Here is a 17,670-nt window from a genome sequence, read left to right as displayed (position 1 = left end):
CACGCTGGCTTGTTATTTCTAATAGGGGGATGAAGAGAGGGAGGAGGGACTGAGATCAGCCCCAGTTCTGTGTGCTGGCTTTGCCACTTGTGCACCTTGACTTGCAGGCTCCTGATGCCAGAGTAGTGACAGAGAAGCTGTGCCTCAGCAGAGGTAGAAGGAGCAGTGCTGCCTATTCTTCTTTTCAGGTGAAATATGCCTGAAAATGTTTCATTTTTCACTTTAAAGGCACGGCAGAATTGCAAAAGAATTCAATGCTTTAGGGACACTTAGTTTGGTAATAGTCAGACCATTCTTCTCTCTGTCAGGGCTCAGCCTGGTGTTGAAACACCTCATAACTGACTTGGTGAAGCACAAGAAATATTCCCCCCCTGTAAGCAGGAAGCCTGTTTTTCATAAAATCCATTTGATCATTGCAATCAACTGGAAGTATTACATCATTTAGGCAAGTTACTGTATGGTGATGGTGACTCTGCTGTAGTTAACTGGGAAAGAGAAAACAAATTTCCCCCCTTAAAACCAGCTTTTGTCTTTCATCAGGACTGATGCAATAACAGTTCTCATCCCATGGGATATAGATCTCCTTTGGAAAGTTCCCAGCAAGCCTTTCAGTGTTAAGGGGAATATATTTCTGCATACTCACAGAAGCTCCTGAGTGATGCTGGTGTTTCACCAGGTGTGAGTTTGTGTGATGTGAAAATAACTTCTCTGATGAGACATGGTTGTAAAGTCTTTGAGAAAACCATGTGCTTTAAAATGCTGGTGAAACATCTATTTTCTTCATTCTTTTTTCCTTCTTGCATGGGCCTCGGGAGGATTCAGGTGAGGAGGTAAAATAGAAGTGTCCTCACAATTAACTTCTACCTTATGCTCTGTTTTCTTTCCTCTGATGAGACCCAGCTATTTTGGACAATAGTGTCCCAGGCCTGCCAAGGATGTGTTGAAACAGTGGTCAAGCACTGGAACAGGCTGCCCAGGGCAGTGGTAGTTCAAAAAGATATGTTACATATGGCACTTGTGGCCATGGTTTACATGATTTTGTGGTGAACACGGTGGTGCTGGATTAATGGTTGGATTTGATGATCTTGGAGGCTCTTTCTAACTGTAAAGATTCTATGAATCTTTATAGGAATCCGGATACAGTAAATTTGTTTTGTCAGCAAAAAAACACTCAAAAGTCGTGTTAAGCAGTGCTAGGTCTCATTTAAAGAGGAAACAGCCAAACCAGCAAAAACAAATCTGATGAATGCCCAGCTCCCAGGACCAGCAGACTCTTGGCCAAGTCATTTCTGAGGGGTGGCCGGCAAAGCAGTGGAAAGTGCTGGGAATGATGGAGGCAGCCCTTATAAGCAAAGTAATTTTATGGAGTTAAGACACAGAGGATCTAATTTTCTTCTAGAAGACTCATTACCATGATTTTGTTACACATTATTTATGGGCTGTTATGATAGTCCTGGCAGGTCATAATTGGCTGAAGCCGGAAAATTAGTCACATTTTTCACATTTGGAAGAATGATCTGTACAGCTACACTAATGACTTCATTCCTGGAGATGCCACATGCTGGGCAGGGACTGCCTGCCTTGGGGTGTGGCTGGATTAACCCTTCCTGACTCTGAGCACCCTGCAAAGGCACCTAGTTTTGCTCATGAGACACCAAAACAACTTGACTTGAGAGCAGCTCTTTGGCATGTAAGTGCCTTAATGCTTTTGTGTTGGCCTCCTCTTTCCTTCCCTTTCCTCAAATCTGAGTTAGTTTTGCATAGCACTATTTTTCTACAGGGAAAATACCTTTTTTTTTTTTTTTTTTTCAGCTAATTTGTCTGTGCAGGGGCATTGCACTTTCCCCATCAAAGCCACTGTAGCATCACAGCAGTCAGGCAAGCCCAGCTCTTCCAGTGATGGTTTTAACCCCTGGTAAGAGATGGGCAACAGATTAAAGTGAGGAAGGGCCTCATTGGCAGCACTCCCAACTGCCTTGCTGTGTACACAGCACAACCCAAACAGTCTATCACAGATGATGAATCAGAAGGGAGCACTATAATTGCTTTATCTGCCTTTTGGGACACCACAAGCTGCTTACTCTTGAATTAGAGCCTGGTGAATGTTGCTGTATCTTCCAGAAAAGTGGACAGCTTTGATTTGGGGATTTCTAGTGATCAGGAATCCACTGCCCTGTTGGCTATCTACTCCCAAACCTCTTAATTGCCATTGTTAAAGAGTGGACCTGAATTCCTGAATAAATTTGTACTATATGGCATTGTAGCATTTGAGTCATGTTGCAGTTTTGTCTGACAGACTGAAGAGAAAAGCATGTGGCCACAGGAGAAAATTATAGAGCATGATGCAGTAAATAATACCTTGGACTGAAGGATGCCAGGAGAAAGTTAAGGGATGACTTCATTTGGTTTGCAGTAGGTGTCAGGACCAGCACAATGTACTGGGGTGAACTGGTGTGTGAAATTCAAATCTGGGAGAAACTCTCAGTTGCTTTTTGATACTCCCTGTTTATATGGTCAGGGATGGCATAAACCCTTTGGTCAGAGCATCCTGCTGACAGCAGGACCAGCCCATAGGACCCAAGCCACAGAGTGCTCTGAAACAGTTCAAGGGTGGGGCAGATCACAACAGCCTAAAACCCCACTATGAGCACTGTCTAAAACCATCTATGGCTCTGGGAGGAAAGGCTCAGCTACAGGCTGTGTCCAGACTGTTTCTCCAAGAGCAATGGCCCTTCTGCAGTGCTGTCCCCACCTCCTGTGAGCTGCTGCTCTCTGTAATCCATCCTCTGTCACTCCAGCATGGAAAAGGGTTGGCCGGTGCTAAACTGAAGGCAACCTCTTAATCAAACTAAGAGGTGGGAGTTAAAGTGTTTGCAAAATACCATACAAATGGGAGGGTTTGATCGCGTTAAATGAAGGATCTGATTCATTAAATTAAGTGGAAAGCAATGTACATGGATAATTTCAAGGGTTGAGGCTGAATGCGGTTTTTAAATAGGAAGTGATCAGCCGCTATACACAACACAGAGCAGCTCTCAAACATTTTTAATGACAGTATTTGTACACACTTTAGTTTAATTAACACATGGCACAAGAGGGGTTTGGTAACTAGGATGTAGTCTCACACCAGTCGTCTCAATTATAACACATGAAATTTCAAGCATCGATACACCCCGAAGGACGGCGCCCGTCCCTGCCCGGCAGGGTCTGGCAGCTTGAATTTCCATCACACCTTGTTTTTCTTGGAATGCGACAGTAATTCCTTCTCTCCAGATGGAGAAGTCCCCTTAGAAATGGATGATCAGCTCCTCATTTGGATTTATTTCTTGTTTTCTGCAATCAAAATTAAGGGGGTTGTGTATTGTCACTGCCCAGCGATCCATGTTACGTTTCTGACAGCTATGTTTATTAGTAAATATGTAGTAATTGCTTCCAGAATTAACTAGAGCTGCTCTTCTGTGTCTGAATGTGTAGAGACATTTCCTGTGATGTGTGATCCCTCTGTTAGCACAGCACTCACTGGATGCTGGGGGACTGTGGCAGGCACAGCTGGGTTTTACTTCCCTGCAGGCGCAGTGTTGGTCCGGGGAACCAACTTCAGAATAATCGGCTTCTCTGGTATTAAGAGCCCCTTTGAACTCAGCTTCATTGGGATCTGCAACAATAAGAGGAGAAACACACTTGGAGATAGACAAGTTAAATAAGTAGAGATTAAAGAAAAGAAACTTGGCCACGGTTTATGCACCAACTGGGTCTGTAGTGCCTGGAAGTGCAAAGCGTCTGGTTTTGGCACCCGTGCTGAGAAACTCGGCACCCACCTCTTCACATGAGAGCATCAAACCATGATGGGCTCCTCACCTGAGTTTCTTTGCAGGTCTGGAAGGTGAAATGTTGCAACAGGGAGGTGATGGCAACTTTGAGAGTCAGGAGAGCAAACCGCATCCCGATGCAGTTCCTGGGACCAGCCCCGAAGGGCAGGTAGGTATAGGGGTCCATGGACTCCTTGTTTTCCTTACTGAACCTGGACAATTACATGGTTGGGGAAAAGAAATGAAGGCAGCAAAAAACCAAAACGTACATATGTTATTTATCCAGACATCTCCTGCTGGTGCCTTGTAGAGATTTCTTTGGGTTTTTTTCCTAAAGTGTCTCAGGGTACCCCAGCAATTGAGTGCTGTGTCAGAGCCCTTGTCCAGGGCAGGGTGGGATCCCACTTGAGGATTTGGTTTTAAATCTGTCCATCTAGATTGTTAGAAGTTGGAAGCAAGGTGAAAACCTAGGCAACATGCTGTCCCAAAATGATATTTCCATCTGTTGTATTTAGTGAGAGAGAATCCACAAGTTGTTTTGTTTAGGAGTAGCCTATGGCTTCAGTATTGCTAGGAAAGGTTATCACTTCCTTGAAAACAAGGAGGGAAGACAATTCTGGGAAGATCAACTCTGGCAAATTTAGTAGAAGCCTGTGTGAAAGGAACAGGTTCAGCAATGAGGATTATACAGAGGATGGCCAGCAGTTACAAAAACTTACCATCTACCCCCTCTCAGCAAGCCTAAAAACTGCGTACAAGATCCTGTGATCAATGTTATTCTCTCAATAAGATTGTTGTTTGAAACCCTGCTTCAAGTGCAAAGCTCATTTTCTTCTTAAAATGACATTCCCATGAGCCTGCAATTTCTCACCCATATTGTTTGTAAAAAGATAGGAAGAACATCATTAGGAAGCTAATCAGAGATTAATACTTAATTACTAAGTGAGGAAAAAACAGCAAGATATTTCTTCCCTGCTGTTATGCTTTTTGTACCTTTCTGGTCTGAACTCTTCTGGGTTTGGCCAGTACTCGGGGTTGCGGTGCAGGACGTAGGGTGGGATGGTCACAACAGTTCCTTTGGGAATGATCACTCCATTTATTTCTACGTCTTTCTTGCAGGTTCTCTCAAGACGTCCTCCAAGGGGATACATCCGAAGGGTTTCACTCACTGTCATGTCAAGATATTCCAGCTTCATTATTGCATCGTATGTGAGAGGAGCCTGTAGGATGACAGGTATGTTGGCATGAGAATTGGATTGTCCTAAAATGACCATAGAGACCAGAGTGTCCCCAGCCCCCACTGCCCCAACTGTTGACAAAACAAGATAGAGGAAAAAAGGCCAGATGGAAGTTGAGTAGTTGGTTTAATTTTTTGTCTCCCTGAGTTATGGAAATGCCTGGAAATCCACATCCACTTGTTCGTGGGTGTGGGAGATGGCAAATGTGTTTGTGCAGTGGGGTGGCAGGAAGGTTTCAGCTGCCAAAAGAAAATCGCTACAGGGCTGAGTTGTCTCAGTGGGTGTCTCTTGGAGCTCTTGGGAAAGCCATAGGGAGGGTGTTTAAGAGAGAAAGATCTCTCATTGTCCTGACTGAACCAGGAAGGCAGCAGGGGCAGAGGGTGCTCAGCATCACTCAGCATCTCCTCACCTTGTTGGGCAAAACTTTGTCGATCTCCTCCAGCACCTTTTGCTGCACGTCGGGGTGCATGGCCAGTTCATAGGCCAGGTAACAAAGGGTGTTGCTGGTGGGCTCGTACCCAGCAAATATGAAGATGAATGCCTGTGACAGGACCTCCACGTCAGTCAGGGCTGTGAGGAGAGAGGACACAGGACATGAGCAAAACTGGCGTTGGGTGATGGTCTCAGCAAAGACCAGGTAGCAGCAGGTGGGGTTGAGGCAGGTTTGTTGCAGTTGTTTTCTGCTAATGCATTTGTAGTACTCTGTCTGACTGGAAAAAATCAGTTGATAGAGGAACCAGATGATTTCCTGAGTATCAGTGACTGATGCTGAAGGATCTTAGCCCTGGTGCTGGCAGCAAGGGACAGACACTTCTGTCCCTTGCTGGTCAGTGGAGATGGTGGTGACCCGAACAGCTCCCCATATTCTCCTCACTCCCAGAGCCCCTGTTCCCGTGATGAGTATTTGGGTGTTGTTACCTTTATATGAGTGATTTGTTTCCTTGTTCTCGTGGCTGGGTGAGTTCTGGGATTCGATCATCAGCTGCAGAAAATCTACCCTGCCCTGAGAGGGAAAGCAGGAGAGTGTTTTTGGTGACAGGTTCCTTGGAAGGTTCAGATAAGCAAATTTCATAACCTGAGCACAATTTTTGAGCTGCAAGTGTTCCCCAAATGCATATGACTTCCTTATTGAAAAACATAACACTTGTTTTTTAGTTCGGACACCTGTCTGTCCTTTCTGTTAAGCCATTGGCTGGGAGAGCAGTGTCTTGAATGAATTTTGGGAAAGGGACCCAAACTCTAAAATGGAAAATTTTGCCAGGAAGCAGCTGCAGTTTTTTAAAAGCTGGAGGAGAAGTTGCAACCCTAAAGGTGGTTTTGCTGCTTATGTGCTGATTCTTCTGTGCTCCCTCATCCTCTCTCTAATCTTCTTGAGGGAGTCTCTTACTCTGATTCATTACAAGTTCTGCAGACCAAAGCTTAGTCCAGTTCTGCTGAGCCTTTGTCTGGATTTAGCTTCAGGTCACAGATGTACAAAGTCCACCTGACTCTCTGCCAGGACTAGTCAGGTGGGGCTTTTCTGACAGTATTAAAATCAAGTGTTTACAGTTGAGTGGATTCAGGGTTTTGTTAAGTCATTGTACTTTGGCTTCACCTTTAATATCATCACTGTAATTATATTTCACTCCAGTGTACTTTGTCACAATTGCTATCAAATTCACACTCCCTTACCTTGTGAGGCTCCTTTTCACGGTCCTTCTTAATTTTGTCAATGGATCTCATGAAAAAATCTACACTATCAGCAGGGAAGAAGCTTACATTCATCTTGGCCAAGAGAGGAGTAACAAATGGGAATACAACTGAAAAACAAATGAAGAATTCAATTGCACACTGTAAACAAACTCCACCTCACATCAGATAGCTGTGGATGTCACTGAAGAAGTAATGATGCTTCTGAGAAATTCTTTCCTTTTTTAATTTCTTTAGCTGAGAAAAGCCTGGACTGTGCCTTTTTTTCCTCTTTCTCATTCCCTTGGGGTAGTTTTAGATGCAACCCTCTCCCAGACTTGTCGAATGGGCACAGCCAATTATACCCAAGCTGGGTATAATCATTCCTTTAAGAGATGACCAAAGCATATTCCACCTCCTATTTCTAAGGCACTGTTTTCTTAAGGACAGGTTACTTCTGTACATTGTACAGGACTACAGCAGGAATGTGGCTCAGAAGAGAAATATTGAAAATTCTGAATTCCTTTTTCAGGCTGAGCTGTTCACTGCCCTGCTGTGCTCACACAAACATTTTCAAGTCCCCCTCAGAGCATTTCCTTCATCACAGAGTCTTGATCTTGAGCTTTTGTACATATTCCTAAAATCTACAGCACCAGAGTCTCCTCTGTGCACAGATCACAACTTTCCCTGAGTTTTGGCAAGATATCTAACCTTGATTTTAAGGTCCATTGCTGCTAATGTATTGCACTGAAGGAAATTGCATCTAATTACAGTCCCCACTCAGCACTCTCTTCCAGAAAGTGCATTTCAGACAGCACCACTCTCCTCAAGCCTCACTTGCTTTTCAACACTTATTTCCCAACACTTATTTAGATATTGCTGGGATGTTCCTATGTTCCTTGCACTGTGGATACCAAAGGTGGAGGAAGCTTCCACCCGTCTGCTTCCCAGAGTTTTAGCATGAAGCTAATAATGAGGAAATGATGAGACAAAGGCAAGGTGGCCTTGCATCCTAGCAAGGGAAGTTATCCAAGCATAAGTTGGAGTCACTTACATGACAAGATGAAGAGTGGGTCAAAAAAGTCAAACTTGACCAGTTTCTTCATCGCTCCAACAAAGGGATCTTTGGGGTTGTTCATGGAGTCAATGTTCACACCAAAGGAAGTGCTGGTGACGACATCCATGCTGTAGCTTCCAAAGATGCTGAGGAAAGGTGGAAAAGATGGACTGTGGTTAAATATTTGGACTAAGTGAGTGTATTTTTTCCTAATGCCTATGTGACATTCAAACATAAATTCTCATAAGACCTCCTGCCCTGGTTTTGAAAGGAAAATTGGATGGTAAGAAAAGAAAAATTGAAAAGAAAATTCAGTGGTAACTGAAAAACACAGTGAAAGGGATAGATTTTGAGAGAGCTTTGGTTTCAAGCCTGCACAGGTTTTGAAGTCAGACAGCTTTTCCAAGGATTTTAAAACAGCATGGAGCTGTGGGAATAGGTTAGTGGAAGGACAGCATGTGGCTCTCGAGCATGTTGGCTTCTTGGGGAGGGGTGGCAACACACCTTGCGTCAAATATGCCCTGAAAAGGGTCTTGTTTAACCCAGCACAGCCCTATAATGTTACAAACTGTCCAACCCCTCTCTTTTATGGTTTTTTTTTTTTTAGGGGAGAGCTTTGCTGGTGTGTGGCTACTGGTGTGCAGCTGCCCCTCTGCATTTGTGCTTTGAAATTGGGGATGAAATACAGAGGTTTTGTTCCAGAGCCCATACAGAGGGTGCACATGAGGATAACAGACTTGGGGCTACTGTGCAGCCTCACTCCACCCAGCATTGGGCACATGATGGACAGTGCTGTGTGTTGGGCAGAGGGGTCAGCAGCCCCAGTGTTCTGTGATATAAGAAGGTGGTGTACAGATATCCTGAGTATATGCAGGAAAAACTGGGTTTTCCTGGCAGGTTTGGAGCGTTTTGGATCTGTGGATTCACAAAGCTGTGCTGGAGCATTTTTCTCCCCATCTAATTCCCTTTGGAAGAATTCTCTCAGGACCTCCACCTCTAGGAAGGTTTACTAAGATCCTAGCTTAAATTTTGCCTTTCAAATTTCCAGCTGGGCTTCCAGCAGGCCCCATCCCTCATTTCAGAGCTGTGGCTGACCGAGGGAGGGATCTGCCTTGCTGGTAATGAATGAAACACAGCACTTGCTAACAAGGTTTGCTCTGCCTGCTGCTCCTGGCAGCTACTTACTCCTTCACAGACAGTGAGTTGTCCTTTTCCAATTGCTTCTCAACGTTTTTCACCAAAACTTCCCCATAGTGCTTTATTATAGGGAACATCTGTAACAAAAACCAGCTTTGGTCACTTCAGTATAGTACATTTTACTCCTTTTAGACAGGCTCATGAAGACTACAGGGAGTTTGATGAATATTTACAAATAAGCTCTCTCTGCTAAGGTTTTATTTTAAGACTTTTCTGTTTTAAATTAGGCATAAATTAAACAGTTGCCAGGCTCTGACTAAAGAAATCAGACCCCTGTGACAATCTCAGCCTGCAAACGCTGCCTACTGACTTTCTGATTTAGTCTGTACCTGCTCCTCTGTGTTTTACCTCCTTTAGTTTCCCACTGGTGAATGTTGGAGAGAGCACAGTACGGAGCCTTTTCCACTGTTCATCTTCAGCTAATGAGATAGCATTGATCAGCACCCCTGCTAGATCCACACGCTAGACAGGGAAAAAGACAAGGTGTTAATCTCAGAAAAGAGAGCAGCTTCCTTGCAAGGATGGGAATGTGGCATGTAAGCCCCTGCCCAGGCTATTTCATACTGCTGGCAACAGGCTATGGCCTGACAAACAGCCTCTCTCAAGGCATATATGCTCAAATATTCCTCTTTCCTCCAGTAAATCAGCTGTGAGATGCCATTTCCAGCCCAAGAAAAAGTAGCCCCACAAGCTCAACACCTGCACGTCTGTCTGTACCCACACCTGTGTCACAACCCTGCATCCCACTGCTTCCTAGCTGGTGGCATGTGTGCTAGCTGGGCCTTACAGATTCCTGCATGCTCACACAGACTCAGATTCATCCATATGTGTGTGTGTGTGAGTGAGAACAGAATTTGTCTGATTCTCAGCTTCCTCTGCCAGCCCGGGTGTGCAGTCCCAGGCTGTAAGGCAGGGGAACAGTGACATACAGTGGCCATGTATAGCAATCCCTATAGCATCCAAAAGGATGCTTCTTGGCATCCTGCCCCCTCCTGCACGTTGTTTTCTGGACTCTGTGGTACCTCACGATGCTCTGCTCTTACCCTCCGGTTGGTAAAGGTGGAGTAACAGTCTTTCACCAGCACAGATTTAATGATCTGGGGGTCTGTGACAGCCAGCACAGGTTGCCTGCCATCGTAAATCCTGGTGGGGGGAGAAGAGAAGGCAAATAAATAACCCCAGATAGTTGAGGTGCAAGGTTTGGCTGATGGCTGTAAAACAACTTGTTAAACAAATGCTCCTCCATCACCACCTTTGCTGTTTAAGTACATAAATGTAGGAAGTAGAGATGGAAAAGAACTCCCAGACTTTCTCCCATCTGGTTTTGTAAACGATAAAGGGGGCTAAACACCTTCCAAATTCACTGGGAAATGAGCAGGGCTCAGTAGCTCAAAGGACCAGATACTAAATGAAGCAAGTGTCTTCACTTTCTCCCCTGACTCTCTGTGTTTTTCCAGGCACTTAAACACATTACAGTATTAGAAGGAAACTTGTTCGACCCCTTTCAGGCTCTTGAGTTGGGTGTCTGGAGACTTGGGCTGACAGCACTGAAACATCCTTGGAGAGGAAACTCAATCCTTGTTTTTGTCTTTTAAGCTGCCAGTTCAGAATGCTTTCCTGAAACAGATGTAGATTAAGTAGATTTATGCGCTTTCCCCGCTTACGTAAAGATATATTTTTCCAAACTCCATTTTTTTAAAGCTGCTATAGGGACAAATGGATGCATCATAGAGGATATGCAAGTTTGTAGCCCAAGTTATAACAGCAGTGATAAAAGCTGTTAGAGATGTCTAGAGCAGAACAGCCATAACTGCAGTAGGTCCTGCTGCAGCAGGTGAGGATCAGCAGCACAAGGAAGTCTTTGGATCAGCTTCTTCACTCAGTCTTGGGAGTAACTCACATTCCTCTGCTGTTGGTAAACCAGAGGAACCCAACCTCCCAGTTCCAGATTCCTGCTTAAGTAAATAGTTCTGCTGCTGATTTTGTTAGGAGCAGGGAAGGGCCTTTTGTTACCAGACTCAAACTAAAATTCATGGTATCGGTCAAAGCAGTTTCTGTGTGGTGTGACAGTGACAAAGCCCTGCACTGTCAGCCTTCAATGACAGCCACCACCAGCACCTGTCATTGCTGTGCTCACCCTGCTGGGACTGTCAGGGCTGCAGGTAGAGAAAAGAGAGCTCTTCTAATGAATTTGTTCTCCCCTTCGTACTTTAAGTAGAGATCAGTGGTTCATACTCACCCCCAGACTTTCCCGTATTTCTTGAAACAGTCACTGTCAAACTCCAAGAAACCCTGTGGAAAGCAATTTAAAAATTATCATAGAATCATAGAATATCATGAGTTGGAAGGGACCCACAAGAATCATCAAAGCCTGGCACTGCACAGGGCAGCCTCAAAAATCCCACCATGTGCCTGAGAAAATTGTCCAAACATTTGAACTCTGGCTGAGATGGTGCTGAATTATCTCAGAGCAGATGCAGCGGAGAGGATGATATTGGAGATGGTGGGTTGGGAGGAATAGCTTTAAACTGGTGTTCAGAGGTACCTTCTGAGTTCTCCTCCCAAAAACATCATGGACAGCATAAATGTGCCCCGTGCTTGTGAATGAGCAGTTTGCCAGGGCACTGGCAAAGCGTGGCTGTAAATCAGCCACCCTGGAGGGCTCCTCTGGGGCTGCCCTGTGGTCTGTGCTGCTGAGCCTTATCCCACACTGGCCTGTGCACAACCCACGTGCTGCAGTGGAGCTTGGCATTTGGAGATAACTTATCATCCCCGTGTATCTGTTCAGCTACAGCTGTACAGAGCAAAGGCAGATATTTCTGGAGCCAGGAAGGCTTCAGTCACTCACTTTGCGATATTCCAGGCAGGTCCCAAAGAAAGGCAGAGGTCGTGGCCCGGGAATACCCAACTTCTTGAACACACCAAAAGGCCAGGTCCCATATCTGTGGGACAGAAAAGACAGGAGTGTTACATCACTGGAATTGGGGCTGTGAGCTTTCCTAAACCTGGAGACTGCAGCAACACCCCTTTGGAGAGGAAGTAGAGCAGGTTGATGCAGGAGTCAGAAAAAAATTGGCCCAAATGAAAATTGCCCTGTAAAAACTACTTAATAAACATGGTAAGGCTCACTGCTGCCACATAGAGCTTCAGAGGGTCCCTTTGATGTAAAAGCAACTGTCTCCATAGGTGCTCCAGAGGAAATGGTACCTTGAAGCCCTTAGCAAAAGCCCAAAGAGGAGCTCATTGCCAACCAAAGGAAAGGCAGAAAAGGGAGCTGGGAGAAGGAACACCAACCAGGCTTACATGTTTTTACTGAAGAGAAATCAAAGCAGTGCCAGAAGTGATGTCCCAAACAGGGCTTTTGTCAAACTGTACTTTAATTTTATTTATTGTTCTCCCTCCCTTAGTCTGGCTGTAGCTCAGTGGAAGTCTTGTCTCGATGGTTTTCTCTTTAGATTTTATTGACAGCTTTGCAGATTTTTTTTTTCCTCTGAAGCACCCTTTTTGGCAGCTCTAAAGTTATTACTTCTACCTCAGGGCTTTCTGTTTCTCAACAAGGGTCTGGGCTGCAGCCCTTTGAAGCTCGTGTTTGGCTGTGTTAAAAGAGCACCTCAAATATTTGGTTTTAGTTAGTAGCTGCAGTTTCCCAAGTGAGCAGGTCATGGCAGAAGGGATGTAAAACGGCAAAGGTTTGGCAGGGGATGTTCTCAGAGATCCTCTTTGGGCCACAAGGCAGCAGCTGCTCAGCCAGGAGCTTGAGGATGCTTATCTGGAAAACCAGAGTCCAGGCTGAGATTTAGTGAAGGGTTTCTCCTTGCAATTAGTAATACTTCTCTAAATTTGGGGGACCCCAAGTGAGATCCCAGACCCAGCACAGGTTCTGCCAGAGCACAAAAGCAGATCCCATCTTATGGCCCAAACAGGACAGGTGAAAAACAGGGAACTGGGTGTTTTCAGGTGCAGAAAGATTTCACAGAGCTCAGTTTGTCAATGTTTAATCTTTTCTGTCAAAGGTTAATTCAGTAGTAGGTATCAAATGTTTGTGAATTCTTGTCTTTAATGTTTATAGCTAGCCAGGGCTGAGGGAGGACCAGGAAATGTCAGGCTGGGCTGGTTACAAAACCCAGAAATACTAGAGGAGCATAAGCTAGGCTTAATCCACTTGAAACACAGCCAGGAAAATATAGTCTAAAATATAGGAAAAAAAGTCTAACACTCTTACAACTAAAATGTGTCAGGGTTTTCTGCAGGCTGAGAAGGACCATTCACTGTGAAGCCAGGGAATAATCATTACTTCTTCCTACCATGTATGTGAACTAGAAATGCCTGAGATTCTCTCATGTGTGAACTGGAACGGTGTTGCCTCAGATGGATAAGAAGCATCTAAACAACCTCCCTGTGCCAAGGCAGTGAAATTTCTAATTTAGCTCAGATATCAGAGCATAAAGATCTGGGTTTAGTCCCTTTTGCCACAACAGAATTACAAGGGTCTGCTGGAGGTGGAAGTCTGGTAACCAGCAATCTTAGATGACCAAAAAGTTACTGAAATTGGAGAGGTTGGGTCAATAACAAGGATGGCTTTTTTGGCTTGCTTGGTTTGGTATTGGGGTTTTTTTTTAAGAGTCTGCCCCAAACAGGCTTTTGAGTGATCCAAATCCCAGGAAATGGATTGAAAAATATGGCTAAAACTTATAGAGCTGCTGTGGCTGGAGCATTGCCAGGGCAGACAAATGGGCTGTGCTCGTGTGCACCACATTAATCGTTAAGGTTTATGGTTAGCAACACGCTGTCTCTGCCTCAGGGCTTGTCAATACTACCCAGTTTGTCAGCTCAGCCTTGTTGGCAGGGGCTGCCAGCAGGGATGCTGTGTCCCAGCACAGGGGGTTCAGCCAGCAGTGCTGATGGCATCAGCAAAGCCAGGGAAAGAATTTTTTCACTAGCGCAGCTCCCATAGGGTACATTTCTGCCTGTGGGAGTTTGTCTCAAAAGGCAGGAGAAGGTGTCTGACCTTGCTCTGGGCTTCACTTCTTCCCCCAGCAAGGGTGGGCTGTGAGGATGAACATGGGGTGCTGTCCCTGCAAGTGTGGCAAATCAAATTCCTGGAAAGGTTCCCTCCAGATTCAAGTGCTCGTCACTGGAGCATCCTACCTGAGTACTGTAGGAGTCAGGAGGAGTAAGAACTCACTCTATGAAAATTCTTTTCCTGGTGTCTTTCTGCTGCTCTCCACCTTTGCAGCAGGGTCATCTTCTGCTGACTCTCCTCCCTAGCAGCCTCAGCCAGGGAGGCACAGCTGTATGTCTTTGGAAAATAACCTAAGGGATCATAATCCTGACTGAAGCCAGCACCCCGCTGGTAACCAATACCTGGCACCATCATTATTCAATTATTCCTTTGATGTTCAGCAGCAAGATCATAGCTGCATGAGAATACTCTAAACCTTGGAGCAAGATCACTCATCTGTACAGTCTTTAGACTCTTCCTGCTACTTCCCAGAGCCTGGTTAGATGCTGGCAAACTGGAAATCACACCTACTGTTTGCTCTTCAGCAGATTAGCTGCATGGAAGTGAACAATGGCAAGAGGAAAAAGGCAGGAGCAAAGAATCAGTAAAGAATATTTTACTTACGCTACCAGGAGGGCTACGAAAAGAAGCAAAAGGGCCCATGTCTCTGTAGAGAAGGCAGGGAGAAGGTTCATTTCAGTTCTTCTCTGACTGGCTTTGAGTTCTGCCTTGATGTGTTTGTCCCACGTCTGTGGGAAATTGCACACTGTTTGGCAGTGTGCAATCTTTTCTATTCTGTCATATGATTTAGGGGCCCTCCTTCTGTCACGAAGGAGGTGGAGTGGAAGGCAAAGGTAGCAAAGTATGCTAATCTGAAAAACATGATTCATGTGTGCCACAAGTGCCTGGCTGAACTGTCTGAGGTTCAAATTATCTAAGGCATACATTGCCAAGCGTTTCACCTGGTTTCTCTTTTGTAAGTAATAACTGACTTCCTATTGACTAATGCTCCTGGGCTCCTCCACCAAACTAAATAAAACCAAGTTACAATGAAAAGGTAAATCCCGAAGCAGGTGTCAGAGTTGGTTTACAAAAGGGAAAGAGAAGTGAAAAGGTTATTCACACACTGTATGACAAGATCTCTTCTGGCAGATGAATTAACTTCGACAGAATTTAAGATTTTTTGTTTAAAATATCTCTTTCTGTTGTGAGGAGCAAGCACTGCCTGCTTCTGGCTGCATTGATCAGAAGCAGCTTCTAACTAAGGCAGGAATTTGCCCCCTGTAAAGGCTGTAGAAGTGCATCTTGTTTGCTGGCACATGGCCAGGAGTTTTGTAAGAGAAATGCTGTCATTCCACAACTGCGAGCAGTTAAAGTACCCCCGTTTCCAAAACACCAGCTCGTGGATTGAAACCAGCACCCACCCTTCTGCAGCAGCTGGGAAAAAAAGGCACAAGCAGAGCAAAAACAGATTTTGTAAAGGCTTTCCTGGTGTGGAAAGTAAGAGTGTCCTAGAGGTATGGATGTGCTAAGAGATTATGATGGTGAAGAATACTGGGCTATTTGGGTGGTGTTTGTTAGTGGGGGGATCATGTCAGAGCAGGAGGCTCCATGGTTTGCACAGATGTGCACTACAGCATTTTTAGGTCCTCATTTAGATTCATTCAGAACTCAAAAACGAGCGATTGCCTCTGGACAGGCAGAGCTGCTGCCTTCAGAAGGGAGTTTACTGTCTGCACTGGGTGCAAATAACTGGGTGTTATAACACTATGTGGCCTGTCAAAAGCCTTGTGTCTCCGAGGATGTTGCTGTGATTCATGCTGAGGTGACTGATCAGTGGATCTCTGTCCACATGGTGATATCAGACATTCCAAGAGTTGTCATCTTGCCTTACCTCAGCAGCACTTGTATCTCATTTCACCTTTGCCTGGCCTTTGCTCTGACCTTCAGAGGCAGCTCAGTTGCAGGTTATTCTGTAATAAACACAGTCTCCTTTGGTTTGACATGAACAGACAAGTTCATGACACGGCTTTCCAAAGCTGTGTTGGGTTCTACCTCTTTTGATTCAGAGATGTTGCAAGAGCATGTGGTTAAATAGGTGCTTTCCCATTCAGGAACTGGTCACAGCAGTGATTGTTTCTCCAGGGTTCCTCTTTGCACATTTTGACATAGCCTTGAAATTTGAATTTTTTGGACACCAAATGTTCCCAGCTCGCTGCGTTGGGAAATAAGTGAATACAGTTCATTTAGGAAATAGGATTGCTGTAGGGCTCTCCATCCTCAGTCAAAATAAGCCTCAATCCTTGTCCTCTTTGGGTCGTTTTCAAGGGTAATTATAGTCACTGGAAAAACTTGTATGAAAAAGATAGGTGCAAAGTCTTGTTGTGGTTTTGCACTGTAACCTGATGATCTCTCAAATGGACTGTGCCTATTGACTTCAAACAAACAATTTCCCCTTGAGAAATCCAATGGATAAACAAAAAAAACCCTCATGTGATTCATCCATGCTGGAGGAAAGTCAATGACCCAGGAACAAATTACTGATTTTCACATAAAAGTCCAGCTCAGGGCTAGTTTGTGCCCAAGTGTGCCCTGTATTAAAACTGTAAACCTCCAACTCTGGTGCCCCCTAAACTGCTCGGGGATGCAACAAGCCAGTCGGGAGGTCCTGTTTGAGAGGTGGCCTGGACACCTTCAGAGGGGAGCCAGGGAAGGCTTCTCCTCCTGCCCTCCATCTCTGGGAGAGAGGAGAAACATCAGCTGTTTGCATCGTCTTCAGGCAAGGCTGAACCCCCTGTCACAGGAACGGTGGGAAGGAGGAGAACCTCACAGCCAAGACCCAGTCTAACCTCTCCCTTCCCAGCCAAAGCCTCTTTCCACCTGGATGCTGTTGCGCTGAGCTGGCATGATTATCCCTTCACCCTATGAAAGTCCTTTAGATGTATCTTATTCCTTACCACCACGAGCTTTTAGGCCCATCCTCTGCTTCTCCAGGACAGTTTGAAGTTTAGGTGAGCCCACTGGCCCAGCTTTTTTGGAGCAAAGGCACAGTGCTCAAGGGTGTGAGAAGGCCCAGGCCCAGACAGAGCTGCAATTATAGCTGTGGTAACACCTTGCTGGTGGCACAGCTAATCTCAATCATGTGTGACAATGTCACACACAACATGCAGTACACAGTGGACACACAACACTGACCCTCCTCACTTGGGCTGTTGCCACTGTGTTTCCAGGACAGTCACAGGCTGAGGGTGAGAAGTTTGAAAAGCCAAAGTTTGCAGCAAAATTCAGAAGAGAACTGAGCTGCTTTTCCATTTCTAATGCCCCTAAGAAGCTCAGATTAATGGATTAATGGCTTTCAGGAAAGCAAAATAACAACATGTTGTTATTTGCAGTGTAATGAAGGGAGTGCTGCTAATCCAGGTTGTGAACAAGGTGTGATGAGCAGGAAGGATTTCTGTGTAATAATAACTGGGGGCTGGGCAGTAAAGTGGAAGAACACGTGTTTCACAAGCTGTGAAACAAAATGATGCAGGGTAAGAAAAACACTATGGAATAGCAATTATGACTGGGGCACAGGTGTGGAGAGGAATGAGCAGTGCAGAAGAGAAAAAGCCATTGGGCCAAAAAAAAGCCACAGTGGGTAACATTTTGTGTTCCTGATAAAAAAGGACTGCATAGGAATAAGGAGGGCCAGGCTGG

General features: G+C 45.1%; 1 protein-coding gene across 1 annotated transcript; it reads right to left on the bottom strand.

Moving 5' to 3' along the window:
• Positions 1–3,384: 3,384 nt before the first annotated feature.
• LOC113983774 (cytochrome P450 3A9-like) lies at positions 3,385–14,675 on the bottom strand. Its single transcript, XM_027713235.2, has 13 exons — positions 14,596–14,675; positions 11,818–11,911; positions 11,209–11,261; positions 10,013–10,112; positions 9,318–9,431; positions 8,958–9,046; positions 7,770–7,918; positions 6,719–6,846; positions 5,966–6,050; positions 5,457–5,617; positions 4,803–5,029; positions 3,859–4,021; positions 3,385–3,655 (listed from the first exon to the last, which is right to left on the bottom strand). The coding sequence occupies exons 1-13, from the start codon at positions 14,664–14,666 to the stop codon at positions 3,557–3,559; spliced, it is 1,533 nt and encodes a 510-aa protein (XP_027569036.2). The 5' UTR covers positions 14,667–14,675; the 3' UTR covers positions 3,385–3,556.
• Between the last annotated feature and the right edge of the window lie 2,995 nt (positions 14,676–17,670).

This window comes from Pipra filicauda, unplaced genomic scaffold, assembly GCF_003945595.2.
Source record: "Pipra filicauda isolate LSUMZ 115617 unplaced genomic scaffold, ASM394559v2 scaffold226_size1812527_pilon, whole genome shotgun sequence".
Taxonomy (NCBI): Eukaryota; Metazoa; Chordata; class Aves; order Passeriformes; family Pipridae; genus Pipra; species Pipra filicauda.
The sequence above is the reverse complement of the archived record's forward strand: the minus strand, read 5'-3'. Positions and strand labels throughout refer to the sequence as shown.